Source organism: Pinus tabuliformis, chromosome 5_2 (assembly GCF_031772625.1).
Source record: "Pinus tabuliformis cultivar Carrire ecotype Pingquan chromosome 5_2, CPIR1, whole genome shotgun sequence".
In the NCBI taxonomy this organism is placed as follows: domain Eukaryota; kingdom Viridiplantae; phylum Streptophyta; class Pinopsida; order Pinales; family Pinaceae; genus Pinus; species Pinus tabuliformis.
This window is the reverse complement of record NC_142306.1, coordinates 944,860,461-944,881,625: the sequence shown is the minus strand read 5'-3', so window position 1 is coordinate 944,881,625 and position 21,165 is coordinate 944,860,461. Positions and strand designations below refer to the sequence as shown.

At 36.3% G+C, this 21,165-nt stretch overlaps 1 protein-coding gene across 1 annotated transcript; it reads right to left on the bottom strand.

Moving 5' to 3' along the window:
- Nucleotides 1-14,446: 14,446 nt before the first annotated feature.
- Nucleotides 14,447-15,571, bottom strand: LOC149162378 (disease resistance protein RUN1-like). The gene is made up of 2 exons (XM_089435171.1): nucleotides 15,177-15,571; nucleotides 14,447-15,071 (listed from the first exon to the last, which is right to left on the bottom strand). Exons 1-2 carry the CDS (start codon nucleotides 15,569-15,571, stop codon nucleotides 14,447-14,449), a joined length of 1,020 nt encoding a protein of 339 aa, XP_089291297.1.
- Nucleotides 15,572-21,165: the final 5,594 nt, after the last annotated feature.

Here is a 21,165-nt window from a genome sequence, read left to right as displayed (position 1 = left end):
AGGAAAGATCCTTAAGGTGCCTTCGCAAGATGGTAGTTAAGAAGGCCAACTCTCTAAGGTACCTTCATAGTGTCTTAGTTGCCAGGTTATTAGGTGGTGAGTTAAAGCATAGGTGTGGTGCCACTAGAAGGAAAATCATGTACGCGGACTAGTGGGTGTTGAGGCAACGGTTACTCGCCAAAATTTGTAATATAACTACTTCCACTGGGGTTGAAGGAACCATCATATTAGATTCTGGTTTCTGGCGGTTGAAATTATGGTAGGAATAGGCATTGATACGATCCTGCACTATCACGAAATAATGAAGGAAAATATTGGGAGGAATGTTTGGATTGATCAGGTTGCTATATATATCAACTGGCTTCGGTTAGTTAATCAAAATATTTTCACTGTTCAAAGGCATATAGATGCAAGGATGTCCTCTACGCGAGATGGCAGTGGGGGAGGTTCAAGGCCTGGCAGCTCGGGGACTGGTCCTAGTGTGAGGTATGGAAGTGTTGAGAATATGGTGGAGAGCTATTGTAAACAAGTAGTTAAGGATATTGTCAAGGAATTGAATGAAAACATGGTTGTTATTTATGCCCAATTATCTGGTTTGGGCAAAGACCTGGAATTAATGCAGAATGCACATAGATGTATTGAGTGTTCAACAGAAGGTTGACAACATCGAAATTAAGGTGGAAACAACAACGGTGGGGGTCTTAAAGAAATTCTTCGAAGTTGGGGATTCAACAGCCATCATTGTTGCTAATGTTGAGGTTGTTGTTGTTGCGCGGGTTTTGGAAGAAGAAGAGAATGATGCGAAGGAACTGACCACTTTTGTGGACGATCCTGCGGGTGAAGAAGCCGAACCTGGTAGCAGCTGATTGAATTCATCTTAATTTACATATATGCAATATCGATGTATAGAATATAGTGGTGTTTTTTGGAGAATATATAGTTATAATTTTTCCATAAGAATATATGTAAATAATAGTGGTAGCAAGAAGGTCCCTATCCAATGTAATTTGATGGAAGTTGTAGAAAGAACAAATCTGAATTTTGTAAGGGACCTAGCCCATTTCTAGTCAATATAATGAAAATGCTACCTATTTCTTTATATATATATATATATATATATATATATATATGAGAAAAATCAAGAATATAACTTGAAATAAAGGAAAGACAAGACAATTAGGAAAGAGACCTTGGTGTGTAGTTGCTCAAACTTCTAAAAAATGGAATTAGTGATAGAATTGAAAAATCATATTTTTTATTTTTTATTTTTTATTTTTATTTTTATGTAAGCTTGGTAGGACTACATCTTCATCATGTCCAACTTCTCACCCTAATCGGGGGGATAACACAAGATTTGAACCCAATACTTCCAATTTGGTGAGACTTCATTTCCACGACCATTTCCAATTGAGCTACCCCATGCGGACCTAAAAAAATCATATTATGTTAGTAACATAACAATTGAAAAATTAATTAGCTAGATTGGAGAATTAGAAAAGTATTTAGAATGTAAAAAATTAAATACCCTCGAGAGGTGAAGTTTTTTTTGCCACCGAGTCCAAAGGAACACATTGCTTTATGATCAAATTATGTACAAAAATATAGTGTATAATAGCGAAGACAAGATTAAGACTTGAAAAAATTGGTAAGTAACAAGAAAGTGAAATCCTTACTTGTGAATTATTAAGAAGTTTTGTATAAAGAAGATCAGAATTTGAGGTAAAAGTGAGACATTAATCATATGGAGCATGGAGAAGTTCATCATATTTCCAATTAGGTCATGCATCAAGGGATCCAAATTCGAAAGAATTGCAAGTGATTCTAAGGGCTTGAGTTTTTTGACCCACGATGAAATGAAAAATATCATTTCCACACTTTGGATAAAATATCACAAATTTCTCTTTGAAAATTTGAATAGAAGGCAACAAAGTACTTGATAAATAAGAAATCAATGTAGAGGTAAAGAGAGATTTCGATAAAGTTAGACAAAGGTAAGAAATGAAGATTCAAGTGATTATAATAAGAACTTTGTGAAAAGTACCAATGTTGATAGAGGCAATGGAAGTAGTATGTTGAAACATGATGAATCAAGTAGCTATAATAAGGACTTTATGAAAAGTAACAATGTTGATAGAGGCAATGGAAGTAGTATATTGATACATGTTATAATTGTGGTAAACAAAGACATAAGATGGTAGAATGTGTTAAGTATCAAAAAGGTGGAAAAGGGAATGAAGCAAGGGTACATGTATCTTAAATGGAGAAATCTTCTACATGAGCAAGCAAACAATCACTTGATCAAAAGGGTGTTCCTCAAGCTAGAGAAGATAATTTTACAGGTCAAAACATCTTCTATGCAAAATGGAATACAAGGTAAGTGTTGTGATCTAATTATTATTGAAGGAAGCATTAAAATGCTAGTGTATAAAGAGGTGATAAATGAAATAACATTAAACTGTGCACCCCATCCTAGTATATAGAGTTTCATTATTAACAAAGGGACACTAGGTTACTATTTCTCCATAATGTTTGCTGAATTTTCAAATAGGAGATTATCAAGACCATGTCTTGTGTGATATTTCTACTACAGGTACTTCTCATGTATTACTTGGTAGACCTTGGTTATATGATATGACAATTTCTCATGATGGAGGGAAAATGCTTATTAGTTTTGACAAAGAGGAAATAAGTTAAAGTTATATTGAATGGGAAAACAAAAAATGGTCAAAGAATTTTTATAAGGAATGAACAATTCATAACTATTTCCTTGATTTTTTTTCAAAAAATGACTTGAGAAAAAAGAAAGAAGAAAGTGCGTGGAAAATGTTGAAGAAATGTTAAAGAAATATAGGAGATCATCCTAAATGATTAAAAAATTGGGGAACTCTACAAACATTTTAGGCTAAATTAACTTGAAAATTAGATTAAGCTTCTCTAACAATTTTCTATATAAAATGACACCTCTAAACACTTAAGAGATTAATAGACAAGTTCATGAGCTCTTAATAAGATGAAGTTTAAGTATTTATGATGTACTTTTGTAATAGAGAATTTCATGAGTTGCTAGAAATATACCTAATGAGATGAAGTTTAGGTGTTTATGATGTAATACTAACACTGAAGAAAGGTGCAAAATGTGATTATGTACAAAGTTTGAAGTTATAAATAAGACGATTATTTGAATATAGCAAGATACTTTTCAAAATTGATTTTGAAGAATGGTAAAGAAGAGGAGGGTGGAGAATATGACTCTATATAGAGTTTAAAGTTATAAATAAGATGATTGTTTGAATATACCAACGTACTTTTCAAAAATTAATTTGAAGAGTATTCACCATATCTTGATTACAAAAGGGAATAAATGGAAGACAACATCCAAAAAAAGTGCAAGGATGACTTGTTAAGTCATTTGATTTAAAAAATATAATTGGAGTCTTCATTAAGTTGATGAATTAGATAATAAAACTATAAATATGTGGTTCTCTAAATTAATAATATTTTGAGTTTGCGGTGTTTCCAACGAGCAATCAAGATCTTAGAAAATTAAAACTTTGTCATTGTAACAACGAAAGTTAAAAAATAAAAACATTTTACTAAACAATTTCAAAATCCATGTAATCCCTTACTTTTTTCAAAATCCTATAAACCAAAACAAATTTAATTATTATCATCAAATTATTTTTTTAAAAATAAAACAAATACCTATTACTTATATATATATATATATATATATATATATATATAATCACTATATCTAAATTACCATAATATTAAGCACATTTATAACAAGTTTTAAACCTAATGAATTAAAACAATGAAATAGTCGATGAATAGTTTTTTTTTTTTTAATTACATCCAAAATGTAAAATCAATCAACATTCTTTTTAAAATAGTCGATGAATAGTTTTTTTCTTTTTTAAATTATATCCAAAAATGTAAAATCAATCAACATTCTTTTTAATATTTGCAACAAATTTATGATTGACATTAGAGATTTTTCGTATTTTGATTAAACATGCATTTGAACCAATAGTGGTGGGCCTGTGGGTACAACTGGTAGTGTTTGACCATGTCACGCAATGGGATGCCCCAACGGTGATTATTCATCTCTACAAGGTGGACAGACATGGTCACATGTGAGCCTATGCAAACTATATACTTTAGTTCATTGCCTATTTTTTTTAGTTCCTGTCTGTGTGCATGGAATTTCGCCGACATTTTGCCTGCGATTATGTACATGGCAAACACTATTGCAATGGCAATTATGGTGAATGGAAATTTTTTAGATTTTTTATTTTTAATATAATTTTTATATCTATAATTTAATTTAAAATTACATAAAATTATTTTTCATTTAATTAAAAAAATTATTTAAATTTTAAATTTTTTTTTTTTTTTTAATTTTTAAAATATTTGATTTAATATTTTTTTTGGAAACTTTAATAAACCTCTTTAAAAAAATTCAAAACTACTTGAAAATCAAAGATTACCAACCCCTATCAATCCGTTCGGCAACATGCTATTCCGGATGTCTGAAACATTGTCAATCAATGTACAGAAAAGAGCCAAAGTATAAAAGAACATACCGAATTTTCAAGGATTGTATACGATACCAGAGAACACTTTGTATGTTACATTTTACAGTACATGAACCACGCATCATATATGACTTATTATTATTATTCTGTTCAGCGAACCCCAAAATAATATTTCAAAACGTAACTTAATGGACACGGAGATATGATCTAAACATCATATAGTTTGAGTGGGCTTAATGGTTAAGAGAATGTGTTTCTTCCTAACAGGTCATAGGTTCAAAACCAGAGGGGGTAGAGCATGTATGCCTTTGTAGACTTATCAGTCCATCGATTTGGTGTCTGGCTTCGCTGTGACCTTAAAAAAATGAGTGGGTCTCTTATCCCACAAACAAGGGGGTCTCATACACCAATTTGGTGTCTGGCTTCGCTGTGACCTTAAAAAAATGGGTGGGTCTCTTGTCCCACAAACAAGGGGGTCTCATACACCAATTTGGTGTCTGCCTTCGCTGTGACCTTAAAAAAAATGGGTGGGTCTCTTGTCCCACAAACAAAGGGGTCTCATACACCAATTTGGTGTCTCGTTTGGCTGTGACCTTAAAAAAAATGGATGTATAGATGAGTGGAGGTGGGTCTCTTGTCCCACAAACAATGGGGTCTCATACACCAATTTAGTGTTTGACTTGGCTGTGAACTTAAAAAAAATAGATCTATAAATAAATAGATATTCAGAAACGGAAGCGTCTTCAACCGTGACAGCTCAATGGAAGCCCTTGATATCCTAATGGAAATGGAGACATCTTTTAAATCACGGAAAAAAATTGAGAGGGGAAGGGTAAGCACCTAAATCTCACAACGGTATGCTCACATTTTTCAAATCTCCAAAGAAAAATTGGATGTCGAAGCGAAGCGTCTCTAAATTACAAGCACCTGACAAGTTGATGTTGACATTTTGGAAATCCAACATCACCCAGGGATCTGTTAAGTTTCCAAAAACTTAGGAAGTAGAAGCGGCGTCTTCAAACTTGAATCCCCTGACAACTTAATGGAAATGGAGAGAGCTGTCAAATGCTGACATGCTGACATTTGTTAAATTTCCTAAGAGATACGGAGGCGGAAGCGCCCCCAAACTGGAAGCACCTGACATGGAAATGTTGACATCTGTTAGATCCCCCAAAAAAATTGGACGCGGAAGCGTCTCCAAACTAGAAGCACCGTCTACATTTTCCAAATCTACGCTCATGTTGACCTTTGATAAATTTCCTGGGAAATTCGGAAGCGGAAGCGTCCCGAAACTAAAAGCACCTGACAATTTAATGGAAATGTTGATATTTGTTAGATTTACCGAAAAAATTGGACGCGGAAGCGTCTCGTATCACCGTCTACATTTTCGAAATCTAAGCGCATGATGACATATGCCAAATTTCCTAAGAAATTCGTAAGCGGAAGCGTCTCCAAACTGAAAGCACTTGACCACTTGATGGAAATGTTGACATCTGTTAGATGCCCAGAAAAAATTGGACGCGGAAGCGTCGCCAAACTAGAAGCACCATTGACACTTTCGAAATCTATCCTCATGTTGAGATTTGCTAAATTTCCTAAGAAAATCGGAAAAGTAGAACCACCTGGCAAGTTGGTGTTGACATTTCCAAAAGGAAGCACTGTCTTCAAACCGGAAAGACCTGACAAATAGATGTCAATATTTGTTAAGTTTCCAGAGAACTTCAGAAGCGTCAAGCTGGAAGCTCCGGACAATTCGGAATGCTGGAGATTTCTTAAATTTTCAAAAGAATTTGGAAGCGTCTCCAACATAGAAGCATCTAATAAAGTGAACTGGAGACTTATTAGATTTCCAAAAAAGCTCGAAAACGTCTCCCAGCTGGAAGCACCTGACATTTCGAAGTGCTGGAGATTTCTTAAATTTTCAAAAGAATTTGGAAGCGTCTCCAACATTTCGAAATGCTGGAGATTTCTTAAATTTGCGAAAGAACTGGGAAGAGTCTGGAACCTTGAAGCATTTAACAAAGTGAAGCGCCGGAGATTTGCCAAATTTCCGAAAAAAAATCGGAAGCGTCTCCCAACTGGAAGCACCTGACATTTCGAAGTGCTGGAGATTTCTTAAATTTGCAAAAGGACTCGGAAGAGTCTGGAACTTGGAAGCATTTAACAAAGTGAAAGTACCGGAGATTTGCTAGATTTCCAAAAGAATTCGGAAGCCTCTCGGAACTGGAAGCACCTGACAATTCGAAGTGCTGGAGATCTGTTAAATTTCCAAACGAATTCGGAAACATCGTTAGACTGGAAGCCCGATTCAACTTGATGCACTGAAGGTTTGTTAGCTTTCCAAAGCTTTCCAAAGGACTCAGGGAGGAACACCATTTCTGAACACCCTTGTTGGGTCAAATATTTTAATGCGCACAGTTTGCAAAATTCCTCGGGCAAGCTTTTGAGTGGGACGATCCGGCTTTCATGCCCCACAAATATCTTTTCAAGGCGGGTCAGCTGCCCTGTGGAATTCGGAAAGTGTGAAAGAAGAGATAAAATATTTAGCTCTCGCAACTGGAGAGACGCCTGCAATGTTCACATTTCAACTATGAGGAATATCATCTACAAATTGAAATGAAATGTGAATGAGGAATAAAGGCATATATTTACATATCTGAAATGTGAATGAGGAATAAAGGCATATATTTACATATCTGAGATTTATTTTGCCAAAATTTACAAGTTGAAAAGAAATAGAAACGTGAACAAGAATAAAGGCCTATATTTACATACCCGAGATTTATTTTGTCACAAAATTTTCAATCTGCTCCCGTGTTGGAAATAATAATTTCAACCACTGCAATAAACAGTTTTACAGCAGGCATACTTGTCAGAGGTATTTTTGCAGGGTGTGTTTCTGCGTGAAAGGTGTGTTTCTGCGTGAAGATAGCACTGAAGCTAGATGCGAACCATTGAAAAACTTAGCAAAGGCATTTAAACAAGTTATGTACGCGTGAAAGGTGTGTTTCTGCGTGAAGATAGAAGGACTGAAGCTAGATGCGAACCATTGAAAAACTTAGCAAAGGCATTTAAACAGGTTATGTACTTTGGTAAACAGATTATGTACTTTGGTAAACAGATATGGACAAACATTCATTTAGCAACCTTTGCCCACACTCAGGTTGTGTCTCTGCTTGAAGATAGAAGGACTAAAGCTACATGCAAACCATTCAGAAACTCAGCGAAGACATTTAAAGAAGTTATGTACTTTGGTAAACAGATATGAGCAAGCATTCATTTAGCAACCTTTGCCCACACTCCAGAAACACCTGCGCGATTCTGAACACACTCAACAACAACATCATATTAATTATTTTGCTCTGTCATGAATTAAATGTAAAAATTGTATGTTGAGTTAAATATGAATGTAAAACTCATTTTGACAAAGTAGAGAGAGGTAAGAAAAAGAGTGCAAGTCTCTGCGGAGAAAATGGTGGAGCAATTTTTGGTGGGCGTGTGAAAACAATAGTTAGTCTGTTTTACTGTGTGTTATTCCACGTAAATGTAAATCAGTGTAAACCCTAGTTTTTTACTTGATGAATGAGCCGCAACCTCATATGAATGTATTTTCATGTTTAAGAATTCAATACCAAGTTTTTATTGTGTTGCTCCAACCTTATATTGTTTATCTATGTTTAAGAATTCAATACCAAGTTTTTATTTTGTTGCTCCAACCTTATATTGTTTATCTCCGCGAAATCCAGGGGCGCAAAATCCAACTCTGGGAAGCGCAAAATCCAACTCTGGGAGGTGTGCAAAGGTAGCTGGGCAAAATCAACTTCGCTGTGCCCAAACTTAATTTCGTGAAAGTAGCTTCCCGAAAGTCATAACTCTATGCCCCTCGCAAAAATTAAAATTACCAAATATTTTTAACATGGTATCAGAGCGGGTTAATTTCATGAAAGTAGCTTCGTGAAAGTCATAACTCTTCCCAAATATTTTTAACATGGTATCAGAGCGGGTTAAACTGTGTTAGTGTAAAAACAAGTGTTTTTACTAATAGTGAAAATTGTTTTGAGCGCAAATTGTTTTTTAGCATATTTACCAGCAAGTAGAAAGTTTTTTTCTACCCTCAAAAATGGGAACATCAAGCACAAGTTTGACTAATCATCAAATACCTCAATTTAATGGCAAAAATTATGATTATTGGACTATTACAATGAAGGTCCTGTTTTCTTCTCAAGACATTTGGGATTTGGTGGAGAATGGTTTTCAAGAACCCGCAGATGCAGTAGCATACAATGTCTTATCTCAACGAGAAAGAGGTGTTAAGGGATAACAGGAAGAAAGAATCAAAAGCCCTGTTTTATATCTTTCAAACAGTTCATGAAAGTATTTTCCCAAGAGTTGTAGCAGCAACGAAGTCCAAACAAGCATGGGACACCCTCCAAACAACCTACCAAGGCATGGCAAAAGTCAAAACAGCAAAGCTGCAAATGTTGAGGGGAGATTTTGAAACACTTTGTATGAAAGAGTCTGAGAATATAGACTCGTTTTTTACACCTATAAGTGGGCTAGTTACTCAGATCAAGTCTCATGGTGAGACACATGAAGAAAGAAGAATAGTTGAGAAAGTTTTGAGAAGTTTTCCAACACGGTTTGAAGCCATTGTTGTGGCCATAGAAGAGACAAAGGATCTCTCACAGTTCTCAGTGGATGAGCTTAATGCATCATTGATTTCTCATGAACATAGACTGAATAGAGCAGCAAGCTCCTCATTGGAGCATGCCTTCAAGACACAAGTATCATTTGGTCAAGGTCGAGGCAGAGGAAGATCATATACTAGAGGAAGAGGAAGAAGCCCACACAGAGGTGGAAGAAGCAACCCTTCAAGCTCAAATGGAAGAGGTAGCAATCAAAATCCAAGTCAAGGCCCAAGCCAAAATCAAGCACAAGGTCAAAGGTATGATAAATCTCAAGTTCAATGTCATTACTGTAAGAAATATGGTCATTATATAAACGAATGTAGAAAGAAGCAATATGACATTAGTAACAAACCAAGTGTAAATTTCACAAGAGAAAATCGAAACCATGATAGCATGTTTTTAGCTTGTAATGTAGCACAAGAAAAACAGAGTGATATATGGTATCTAGATTCAGGGTGTAGCAACCACATGTCAGGAAACATAGAAATGTTTTCTGATCTAGATGAAAGTGTGAAATCTGAAGTGACATTAGGGACTGATAGCAAAGTCTCTGTCATGGGAAAATGAAGAGTTAATATCCTAACAAAAAAGGGGGAGAAGAAATACATCTCTAATATTTACTTTGTCCCCAGTCTGAAACATAATCTCATGAGTGTTGGACAGCTCATGCAGAAAGGCTACAATGTCTTCTTCAAAAATGATGTGTGCACAATTTTGGATAGGCCTCCAAGCAGACAGCTGATTGCAAAGGTTCAGATGACAAACAATAGAATGTTTCCCCTAAAAATAATATCAAATTTGCAAAAAGAAGGTGCACAAGCACAACTATTTATGAACTCACAAGAAAATGGAAGAAAAAAGGCAGCTGTCACACAAGTAAACTTTCAAGCATAGGTAAAAGATGAAAACTAGTTATGGCACTTGAGATTTGGACATCTCAACTTTGGAAGTTTGAATTTGCTGAATAGGAAAGACATGGTGAAGGGTTTACCACTCATAGAAAAACCAGACAGCATATGTGAAGGATGTATCTTGGGAAAGCAACATAGAGAAACATTTCCAGTAGGAAAGTCAGTGAGGGCAAAGGCACCTTTAGAGATTGTCCACTCAGATTTATGTGGAACAATGTGTACACCATCAATTGGTGGCAGTCACTAGGTACTGATCTTCATAGATGATGACACAAGACATGGGTCTTTCTCCTAAAACAAAAAAGTGAAGTGTTTGAGCACTTTCGCCAATACAAAGCTCTTGTTGAAAAGCAAAGTGGACACTACATCAAAGTCCTTAGGACTAATAAAGGTGGAAAATACATCTCAAATGACTTCCTTCAATTTTGCAGGGAGCATGGAATTCACAAGCAGTTTACAACAAGATATACACCGCAGCAAAATGGTGTGGCAGAAAGGAAGAATAAGACCATTATGGAGATGGCAAGGAGTATGTTGAAGGCAAAGCATTTGCCAAATGACTATTGGGCTGAAGCTGTCGCTTGTGCAACATATATCTTGAATAGATGTCCAACCAAAAGCATCCAAAACATTGTTCCTGAAGAGGCATGGAGTGGAAGAAAGCATAGTGTCACTCACATGAGAGTTTTTGGATGTGTGGCTTATGCACATGTCCCGGATGAGTTGAGAAAGAAGTTGGACAGCAAGGGGGAGAAATGCATATTTGTTGGATACAGCGATGAATCCAAGGCATACAAACTCTACAATCCATTAACCAAGAAAGTCATAATCAACAGAGATGTGCAGTTCATAGAAGAGGAAGCATGGGATGGAAGTTTAGAAAAGACAGTCAATGTCAAAGCATGCATACCACATGAGGACAAAGAGGAATTAACAGTAACAAGTAATTCCTCAACAGTGACTCCCTCTACTCCTATTCAAGCACAACAAAGCAGACAGCGAGCGATGCCATCAACAAATAATAGGGCAGTTTCGCGCAGCCAAGCAAGTGCTTCTCCAAGCACATCACGAAGCGTGACACCAAGTGACATGTCAAGCCCATCTTCAGCAAGCACAAGAAGACCAAAGTTCAGAAATTTAAATGAAATTTATGAGCAAGATGAAGTTGATAGTGGCACAAGTCTGAATTCCTTATTTGCATTATTTTGTCATGTAGATGACCCAATCCACTTTGAAGATGCAGTCAAAGAAGAAAAATGGGTTGCGGCAATGGAGGAAGAAATAGAAGCAATAGAAAGGAATGACACATGGGAGTTAGTGAGCCTTCCGAAAGGAAAACATGTTATTGGGGTAAAGTGGGTCTACAAGACCAAAAGCAACATTGAGGGAAAGATTGAAAGACACAAAGCAAGGCTAGTTGTCAAATGATACAAGCAGCAGCATGGAAGAGATTATGCGGAGACGTTCACGCCAATCGCGTGGATGGAGACAGTGCGCACAGTTGTGGCGATTGCCGCACAACATAAATGGACAGTGTATCAGATGGATGTAAAGTCAGCGTTCTTGAATGGAGCACTGAAAGAGGAAGTGCATGTAGCGCAACCACTTGGTTATGAGATTGAAGGCCAAGAAGAAAAAGTATATCGGTTAAAGAAAGCTCTTTGTGGGTTGAAGCAAGCACCGCGCACATGGTACAACATGATAGATGCTTACTTGTTGGACAATAGTTTCGAAAAATGTGACGGTGAGCCTACTCTCTACATCAAAGAGAGCAAAGGTAAGATTCTCATTGTCGTCTTATATGTAGATGATTTGATCTTTACAGGTAGTGATGATTTCCTCATCGCTGATTTTAAACAAGTCATGAAGAGTGAGTTTGAAATCACTGACTTGGGATTGCTAAGATATTTTCTGGGCATAGAAGTGAAGCAAACAAAAAATGGCATTTTTATCTGTCAAGCAAAGTATGTGGCAGAAATTTTGGAGAGGTTTAAAATGCAGAACAACAAGTCCGCACCAACTCCAACTGTCATAGGGTTAACGTTGAGCAAATAAGATTGTAGCAGCAATGTCAATCCGACATTATACAAAAGCATGATAGGTAGCCTGATGTATTTGATCGCTACTAGGCCGGATATAATGTATGTAGTAAGTTTGGTGTCAAGGTTCATGGAGACACCGAAGGAGACACACTGGCAAGCAGCGAAAAGGATTCTGAGGTATGTGAAAGGGACAAAACAATATGGCATTTTGTACACAACAACAAGTGATTTCAGGATGGTTGGTTACACTGACAGTGATTGGGTAGGCAGTGTCGATGACAGAAAGAGCACGTCAGGATATGTTTTTCATTTGGGTTCCGGAGCCATTTCATGGGCCTCCAAGAAGCAGCCAATAGTGTCACTGTCAACAGCAGAAGTTGAATATGTCGCAGCAACAGCAGCAGCATGTCAGGCAGTTTGGATGAGAAAGATGTTGAGGTATCTTTGTCATGACCAAGAGGGCGTGACAATTATTTTCTGTGACAAGACCTCAGCAATTGCATTGTCAAAGAATTCTGTCTTCCACAAAAGGACCAAGCATATTGATGTTAAATATCATTTTATTAGAGAGTTTATTAACAATGATGAAATTGTGTTGCAACACTGCAAGTCACAGGAATAATTTGCTGATATTTTCACAAAGCCATTGGAAGGTGAAAGTTTTGTTTATCTCATAAACCGTTTGGGAATTGTCAATGGTAGCAGTTGTGATTAAGGGGGAGTGTTGGAAATAATAATCCCAACCATCACAATAAACATCATGACAGCAACCATACCTGTCAGACGTATTTTTTCAGGTTACGTCTTTGCTTGAAGATAGAAGGACTGAAGCCAGACACGAATAATTGAGAAACTCAACAAAGGCATTTAAAGAAGACTTTATGTATTTTGGTAAACAGATATGGGCAAGCATTCATTCAGCAACCTTTGCCCACACTCCAGAAACACTTGCAATTCTGAACACACTCAACAACAACATCATATTAATTATTTTGCTTTGTCATGAATTAAATGTAAAAATTGTATGTTGAGTTAAATATGAATGTAAAACTCATTTTGATAGAGTAGAGAGGTTAGAGAGTAAGAGGTAAGAAAAAGAGCGCAAGTCTCTGTGGAGAAAATGGTGGAGAAATTTTTGATGGGTGCGTGAAAACAACAGTTACTCTGTTAAATCAATATAAACCTTAGTTTTTTTACTTGATGAATAAGCCGTAGCTTCATATGGATGTATTTTCATGTTTAAGAATTCAATATCAAGTTTTTATTGTGTTGTTCCAACCATATATTGTTTATCTTTGACTCTGTGTAATAGCTCCGCGAAATCCAGGTAGGAAATTGCTTTGTGGTGCGTGAACCTAGTTTCGCGAAAGCCATAACTCTCTGCGCCTTGCGAAAATTAAATTTCCCAGATATTTTTAACATCCCGGCCACTTCTATAGCTCTTAGATTATCCATGGGAATCCAAGAAGGAAAGGAGGAGTAGGGGCAATGATACCAACGGAGCCATCGGAAAGGTACTGATGGAGCTCTCCTTAATATGACCTTTAAATAATCACCTTCAGTGGTAAGAATTTCCAAATTAATACAATCATAACACTTTTTGTTGAACTGTTTCCACCTAGGGTCTTTCAAAAAGTGAGGCACGGGGGAACCATCGAAATTCCACGGACTTTGGTTACGACCTTTTCATTCATCAAAAAGTACAAATATATACCATCATTATCCACTACACAGATCTATCTTTCAGGAATAAAATAAAGCAAACTGTAAATATCAGGAACTGAAAAGAGAGAGGATTGGATGGTTGAAGCATTCACAACTAAAGTTTTCTCCAAAAAAATCCTCAATTTTGGAAAGTCGACGAGGCATTGATTCTTGTTTGGCAATAATTCTTCCCAATCTCTAATTTGATCATGCATTTTTATCTTCTTCTCAGTGTCCACCTCTAGTAGACATTTGCTCTCTAGATTTTCAAGCCCCACCATACCCCATATTCTTATTGCAGTATTTATTTCCTCTCCAATGAAAAAACAAAAAATATCTAAAAATATTTTTTAATCCTCTTCCTCAAGTTTCTCATAACTAATGCGGAGTCTGTTTTGTATTTCAATAGGAAGTCTCTTGTGGAGTTGTTCCAGTAACTCTTCCTAGTATGACCATTGTCGTCCACAAACAGTAGCCCCAAAGACTTTCAAAGATAATGGAAATCCATCACACGCCATTACAAACTGATCTACCAGATCTGCAAACCCTTCTGGTTGATCTCTCTAATGAAAGGCATGGCAGCAGAAGAGCTCTTTCAAGTCTGGTATACTCAAATCCTCTAGATTATAAATGGATTCATCTTCGACTCCTGAGATTCTCAGGACATGCCAATCACAAGAGGTAACCAAAATCAGGCTCTCCGGGCTAAGGGAATCCTTCATTGATGAAAGCTTTTCCATCTGGTCTACATCATCTACATCATCTAGAATTATAAGGGCATGACAAGATGAGAGATGTTTTTTAAGTTCCCATACACCTTGGTCAAGATTCTCAATTTTTATATCCTTATGTTTCAGTTCCTTAATGAGCCTACTTTGCAAATAATTGAAGGACATTGTACGTACAGTTTCTCTAACCTCAGATAAAAAGACTAATTCTTTATAATCTGATCTTCTAAGGTTGAAAAAATGTTTAGCCAGAGTAGTTTCACCAACCCCACCTGCACCCACAATTGCTGCAACCTTGGCTCCCATGGTCTTCAACTCGTGATGCTTCGATAGCAACATTCTTTCAAAATCTCGTAATTTCTCACCCAGCCCAATTGGATATTTTGCCACATCCAACGGTACTTTTGGAACATTCTTCACAACGCTTTGCAGGACCTTCTCCAAGAAGTCATACTCATCCCTGAGTAATAGGTTGAGAGCGACATAAGTAGCGAAAAAATGATAGGTGCCTAATAACAAATTGTACCTAAAATGTATTAGAATGGACAGTGGGAGATGAGCTTACCCATCCATCACGAAACTGCTTATACCCGCAACATGAGAAAGCACATCTCTCCAACTTTGGATGGTGTCTAACTCGTAGCGTGGTTTATTTTTACCAGTTTGAGGGTCGTGTGTTGTCTTCTGTTGGAGGTTCTGTAGAGCTTCACCGTACGTTCCGACTCCGACCGTCCAGCAAAGCACAGAAGGCTCAATGTCGTAAAACACAGGAAGAATGGTAGCCCCTGATTTTACCATGACAGTTTCACCAGAAAAACATTGCAATAGATTATCATCCCTAGTTGCAACTTGCAACCAGTCATAGGCATATATGGTATGATATTCCAAATCAACGGCCACAATTTTCGCCAGTAAAATATTGCAATAGATAATTGCTAGTTGCAACTTGCAACAAGTCATACGAGTATATTGTATCATAATTCCAAATCAACGGCCACAATTTTCGCCAGTAAAATATTGCAATAGATAATTGCTAGTTGCAACTTGCAACAAGTCATACGAGTATATTGTATCATATTCAAAATCAACTGCCACAATTGTAACCAGTCATACGTGTATATTGTATCATACTCCAAATCAACGGGCACAATTTTGCTAGGAAAATATTGCAATAGAATATAATCACGAGTTGCAACTTGCAACCAGTCATGCATATATTGTATCATATTCCAAATCAACCGCCACAATTTTCGCGAGGAAAATAAAATAGATAGTTGCAGCCCACCACCAATGATAAGTGGATACGGTATGATATTCCAATAGATACGGTATGATATTCCAATATTCCACTACTAAGTTAAGGAAAGTATTGGAATAGGTTATAAATTTAAAAAATAATGGAATAATATTAATTTATCGAATTTAATATTATTTTTTTGGGTTTTAGTATTAATATTTTGGTTTTGTTATTCTCTTGCATTTATTAATTTAAAGGTTCATATTCTTAAGATATAATATTATTCATAGAGTTTATAGTATTAATTTTAGGTTTTTATATAAATCTTTTGGGTTTATAATCATGGTCAACCATGATCCAACATCACAATGTGACAAAGATTGTCTCAATATAAAAATCAACTATAGTCTAACATTGCAATGTGACAAGGATTGTCTCAATATAAAAATCAACCATGGTCCAACATCACAATGTGACAAAGATTGTCTCAATATAAAAAACAACCTTGTTCAATTATTTAATTATTTAATATTATTTAATCATTAAATGTTTGTTTAATAATTATTTAATTGTTTAATATTTTTTATTTTTTGATATTTAATTTTATTGAATATTAAATTGTTGAACTGAGGCTTCTGTGATCCATATCAAGTTTGTGAAAAAAGAAAAAAAAATCGGCATAAATCACATGATAATACATTTGTCGACGTGTTTTGAACCGACGAGTATGGTCCATTGTTAGGAAAAGTTGAAGAATCAGATCATGGCTACATGTTAAATAGCAGATCTTCCAACGGCTAGGTTTGACTGGAAAATGACTATATTGAACTAGACTGGACAAACGATTATAATTGACCATGAAACGGCTAGATTTGACTAGTCAAATTATTTAATTATAATATTATTATTAGATAAATAGTTATTCAATGTATTAGTGTTTAATATCAATATATTTTATAATGTTCTGAATGTCATTAAAGTCTAGAATGCTAAATAAAATATTATTTTAATACTTTTTGGTTAGTATTGTTTGTTCTTTTAAGTAAAATGTTAACCATATTTGAGTTAAAAATAATAAATCTAGGGAATATTAATAATAATAATGAGTAAAATGTTAACATATATTAATATTAATAATAATAATGAGTTAAATTATTTAGATAATAATTAATATTAATTAATAATTATTAATATTGATTAATTAATTATTAATATTTTTTTAAATTATTAAATAATTAAATATTATTAGTAAAATATTGTTCTTACTATTGTTATTTAAATAAATTATTTAATTATATTACATTTAAGACTTTTGTGATCTGTAATGTAGAAAATAGTCTTTCGGATTAATCACATTGTAAGGATTGGGTCAAACCAATTGATCTGAGAGAATAAATAGCAAGGATGCATCATTGTTCTTGGTGAAATGAAATTATTTAGGAATATGTGATGAAGAGATGTTCAATAAAATAACTAATATTTAGTAAGAAACTATTGGTTATGTAATAATTAATTATTTAATATCGAAATTATAAATTATTTATCAATTTAAAAAACAATATAATCTAAGAATAACTTATTTATATAATATTCTTAGTCATGATTGACCTATCAATGTGAATTAATCTGAAAGTTCGACCCAATCTTTACAATGTGATTAATTCAAAAGACTATTTTCTAAATTATTTAATTATTTAATTTTATTTAATATTATTGAATATTAAATTAATTAATACTATTTAATTATTTAATAATATTATTAATTGATATTAGTAATATTAATTAATAATGATAATCTTAATAACAAAATTTATTTAGTACCTAGGAATTGATATTCATGACAAGCTCAACTAGAACTATAGCATTGAGAAAAGGATTAATGGGGGATGGAAAGCTTATTTTGGTCTTGAAAATAATTGTAAAACAAAAAACCTCGTAATGTGGGATAGAAAGATGTTCCTCTTTGAAACTTTAGTCACTCTAGTTATCTTATATGGATGTGAGGTTTGGGTTGTAGCATCTCTAGAGAATCCTGGAGAATGATTGAGCAAATCCAGAAGCGTTTTATAATATATAACCTCAAAATTAAAAGCAACACACCCTATCCTATTCTCCTTATAGAAGTGGATCTTTCCCTTATCGAGAGCATAGCTATGACTAGGCTTTGGTTGTACAAGCACAAACTCAATAACATAGGAGACCATAGAATTCCTAAGCTAGCTTTAAATTCTAGCCAAAACCACCTAAGGCTCAAACGAGGTTGGTATAAAGACACCAGGACCTGGTTAAACCATTGGGAGATCAACGAGAATGTTGCATTGCAAAACATTAATAACATTAAAAATATTGTTACTTCTAAGTTCAAATAAAAAATTTGGCGTGAGAAAGATTTAGTAGTTAAAAGAAAATTAAGATATTATAAGGAGGTCATCAACCCCACTCTAGAAGACCAAAAATATCTCTCTGTTTTAACTAGCTCAAAGAAGAAAATTAATATAGCCAAGATTAGAATGAACTCTCATGAGATCCATAGTGAAACGGGTTGTTGGGCAGTTCCTAAAACACCATGGATGGAAAGGTTCTGTGATCTCTGTGAGAATACGAACATTGAGGATGAAAATCACTTCCTCTTAGAGTGTCCCGTGTACAACCACATTAGATCTCAGTTTCAAAATCTTTGTTGTAATACTGACCTTCCTAGCCTTTTACGATGTCAAAATTACAATGAGCTGGGGAGGCTTCTCTCCAAGCTTTTTGAGCATAAGAATAAAATCTTAAATCAAACTAAATAATTCGTTTCTTTAAGTATGATAGACCAAAGTTTGGTCTCAGTGGAGGTTAACCACCACCACCACCACTGTAAGGATCTCGAGCTGCAGGTGCGGTTGGGCAAGGGCACACGGTGAGAAGGCGCGGACAAGTCAATCGAAACGGCAGTACAAACGAAGGAAACGAAGGAAAATAACCATGTACGAAAAGTGTTTGGTGTATATACCTGTGGGCGGCCCCGGGCGAGCTGACGGGCAAACAAGCCGACGAATGGGCAAGCTAGCGGGCAGATGAACCAAAACATGAACGCATGGTTGGCTCGGACGATGGGTGAGCCGACCTGTTCAAACGATGAACCGATGCGAGTTGAGGAAGTTCGGTGGGTCGGCCGAGTGCCCCCACAAGATGAATGATGGATATAAGAACTCGGCAGTGAGATGGAGCTAAGGCATCATTTGATCATTCAGCAAGCAAGAAGTGCCAGCTAGCACACAGTGTTTCTGTGGTTAGGAGCAGGGCGAAGTGCGAATGAGCTCGCACGATGGGTGAATCGAAAGGCAGAGAACCATGCAGTGAGTTTCAGGCAAGGCGATACGGACGTGTGCGCCTGCCGAACGAAGGGCGATTGGATTGAACAGACTTGTACAGGGAGACCCGCAGGTGGGACTGCCCAGTGAGGTGAAAACGAAGTGTTGGGTTGTGAACGAGGTACGATGGACGTGCGAAGGTGCCCGAGTTGGGTGGCACAGTGACACGGGTAGTGACGCCCGAGTTGGGTGGCACAGTGACACGGGTAGCGGCACCTGAGTTGGGCAAACGACACGAGCTGAACGAAACGCGTTCAGGGCAAACGACGAGTTGGGCAAGTCGTGCGGCGACCGTGTGGACGCGCCAACGAGCTGGGCAACCGAGTTGTGTCGGTGAATGTAAAATTATTCTAAGTGTAAATTTGGGGTTTCCTCAAGATTGTAACTTATATATATATATATATATATATTGATATTTCAGGCAGACTCATTATAGGGAGTTGCCCCTCCCAGTTATATTGTTGTGCATTTGTGTTAATGCTGATGAACATTTAACTGATGCTTTATAATGAATGAAAGTACTTAGTAAAAGAAGAAAATAAACTAAGTACAAAAAGTAGGTGTAGTCCATGATCACAAGTATTGGTGAAAAGAAAGTAGTCGGTGGTGCCGTACCTCCTATAGTGCGGTTGGAAGAGTACTGCCAGTGTAGGGGTGTGACAAGTGGTATCAGAGCTGATGATTGAAGAAATGGTGGATTGTGTGACAAGAAGCTGATCCCACTATAGGTGGAATCAGAGCTAATGATTGAGAAGCTGATCCCACTACAGGTGGTATTAGGGGTGATTGACGATAAGGAGCTGATCCTATTGCACTGACGTGACAGTTGGTATTGAAGCTGGTGAATAGTCTATACTAGATCACAAAGAAGGCTGATGGCAGAGATGGCAGGGGAACCTCAATTTGTGACAAGTGAATCTAACCACAATGCAGGTGAAGCTTTCATGAACAGGGTATTGGAACGAATGGAGGAATTAGATTCTGATTGGACTTTGAAGATGGCCAAGATCATGTAGGATCGTGAAGGCAATGCAAAGATGAAAGAAGAATTCGATGAGCTCAAGGACCGATACGAGTATACAAGATAGAAGTATACACAACTAGAAGAGGAATTCAAGGAGATTGGGAAAGCAAGAGATCAAGGTTTGGCAGAAATCTTGAAGTTGCAGAAAGCTCTTAACGAGGCTCGAGATGAGATCGCAGTTTTGAAGAAGGTCGTGAGACATAACTTAGGTGGAGGAGTGTCTCATGTGAAAGTCAAGGAACCAAAATCTTATGATGGTACAAGGAATGTGAAAGCTCTTGGTAACTTTCTATGGGACATGGAACAATACTTGGAATGCTTGGGATTACCTGATGAAGAAACTAAGGTGAAAGTAGTTGCTCAGTTCTTGATGAAGGATGCTAAGATGTGGTGGCAAAGAAGGATGGATTAGATTGCCAATGGCAGTGCTGACGACATAACTTCGTGGGATGAGATGAAGAAGGCCTTGCAGACCCACTTCAGTCCATAGGATGAAACATGGGAAGCAAGGATGAAGATAAAATATATGAAGCAAATGGGAAGTCTGCAGGCATATTAGCGAGAGTTTGCAAGTGCAGTTCTGGAACTTTCGGACATGGCGGAGAGGGACAAGGTGTTCAACTTTGTTATAGGGCTGAAACCTTGGGCGCAGAATGAAGTGAAGAGACATAAGATAAAGACACTTGAGGAAGCCTTTGCTACTGTAGATCATTTGGTGGAGCATTATGACGAAGCTTCTGATGAGAAAAAGAAGAAGTTCGATAAGCCGAAAGAGAAAACTACGAAAGATGATGCTTCAAAATCGTATGATAAGACGAAGACGAAGAAACCATTGAAGTGTTGGATATGTGAGGAACCACATACGGTGAAGAATTGTCCTTCAAGATCGAAAGTGGTTGTGATGGCACAATCCAATATGAAGAAAGAAGAGACTTCT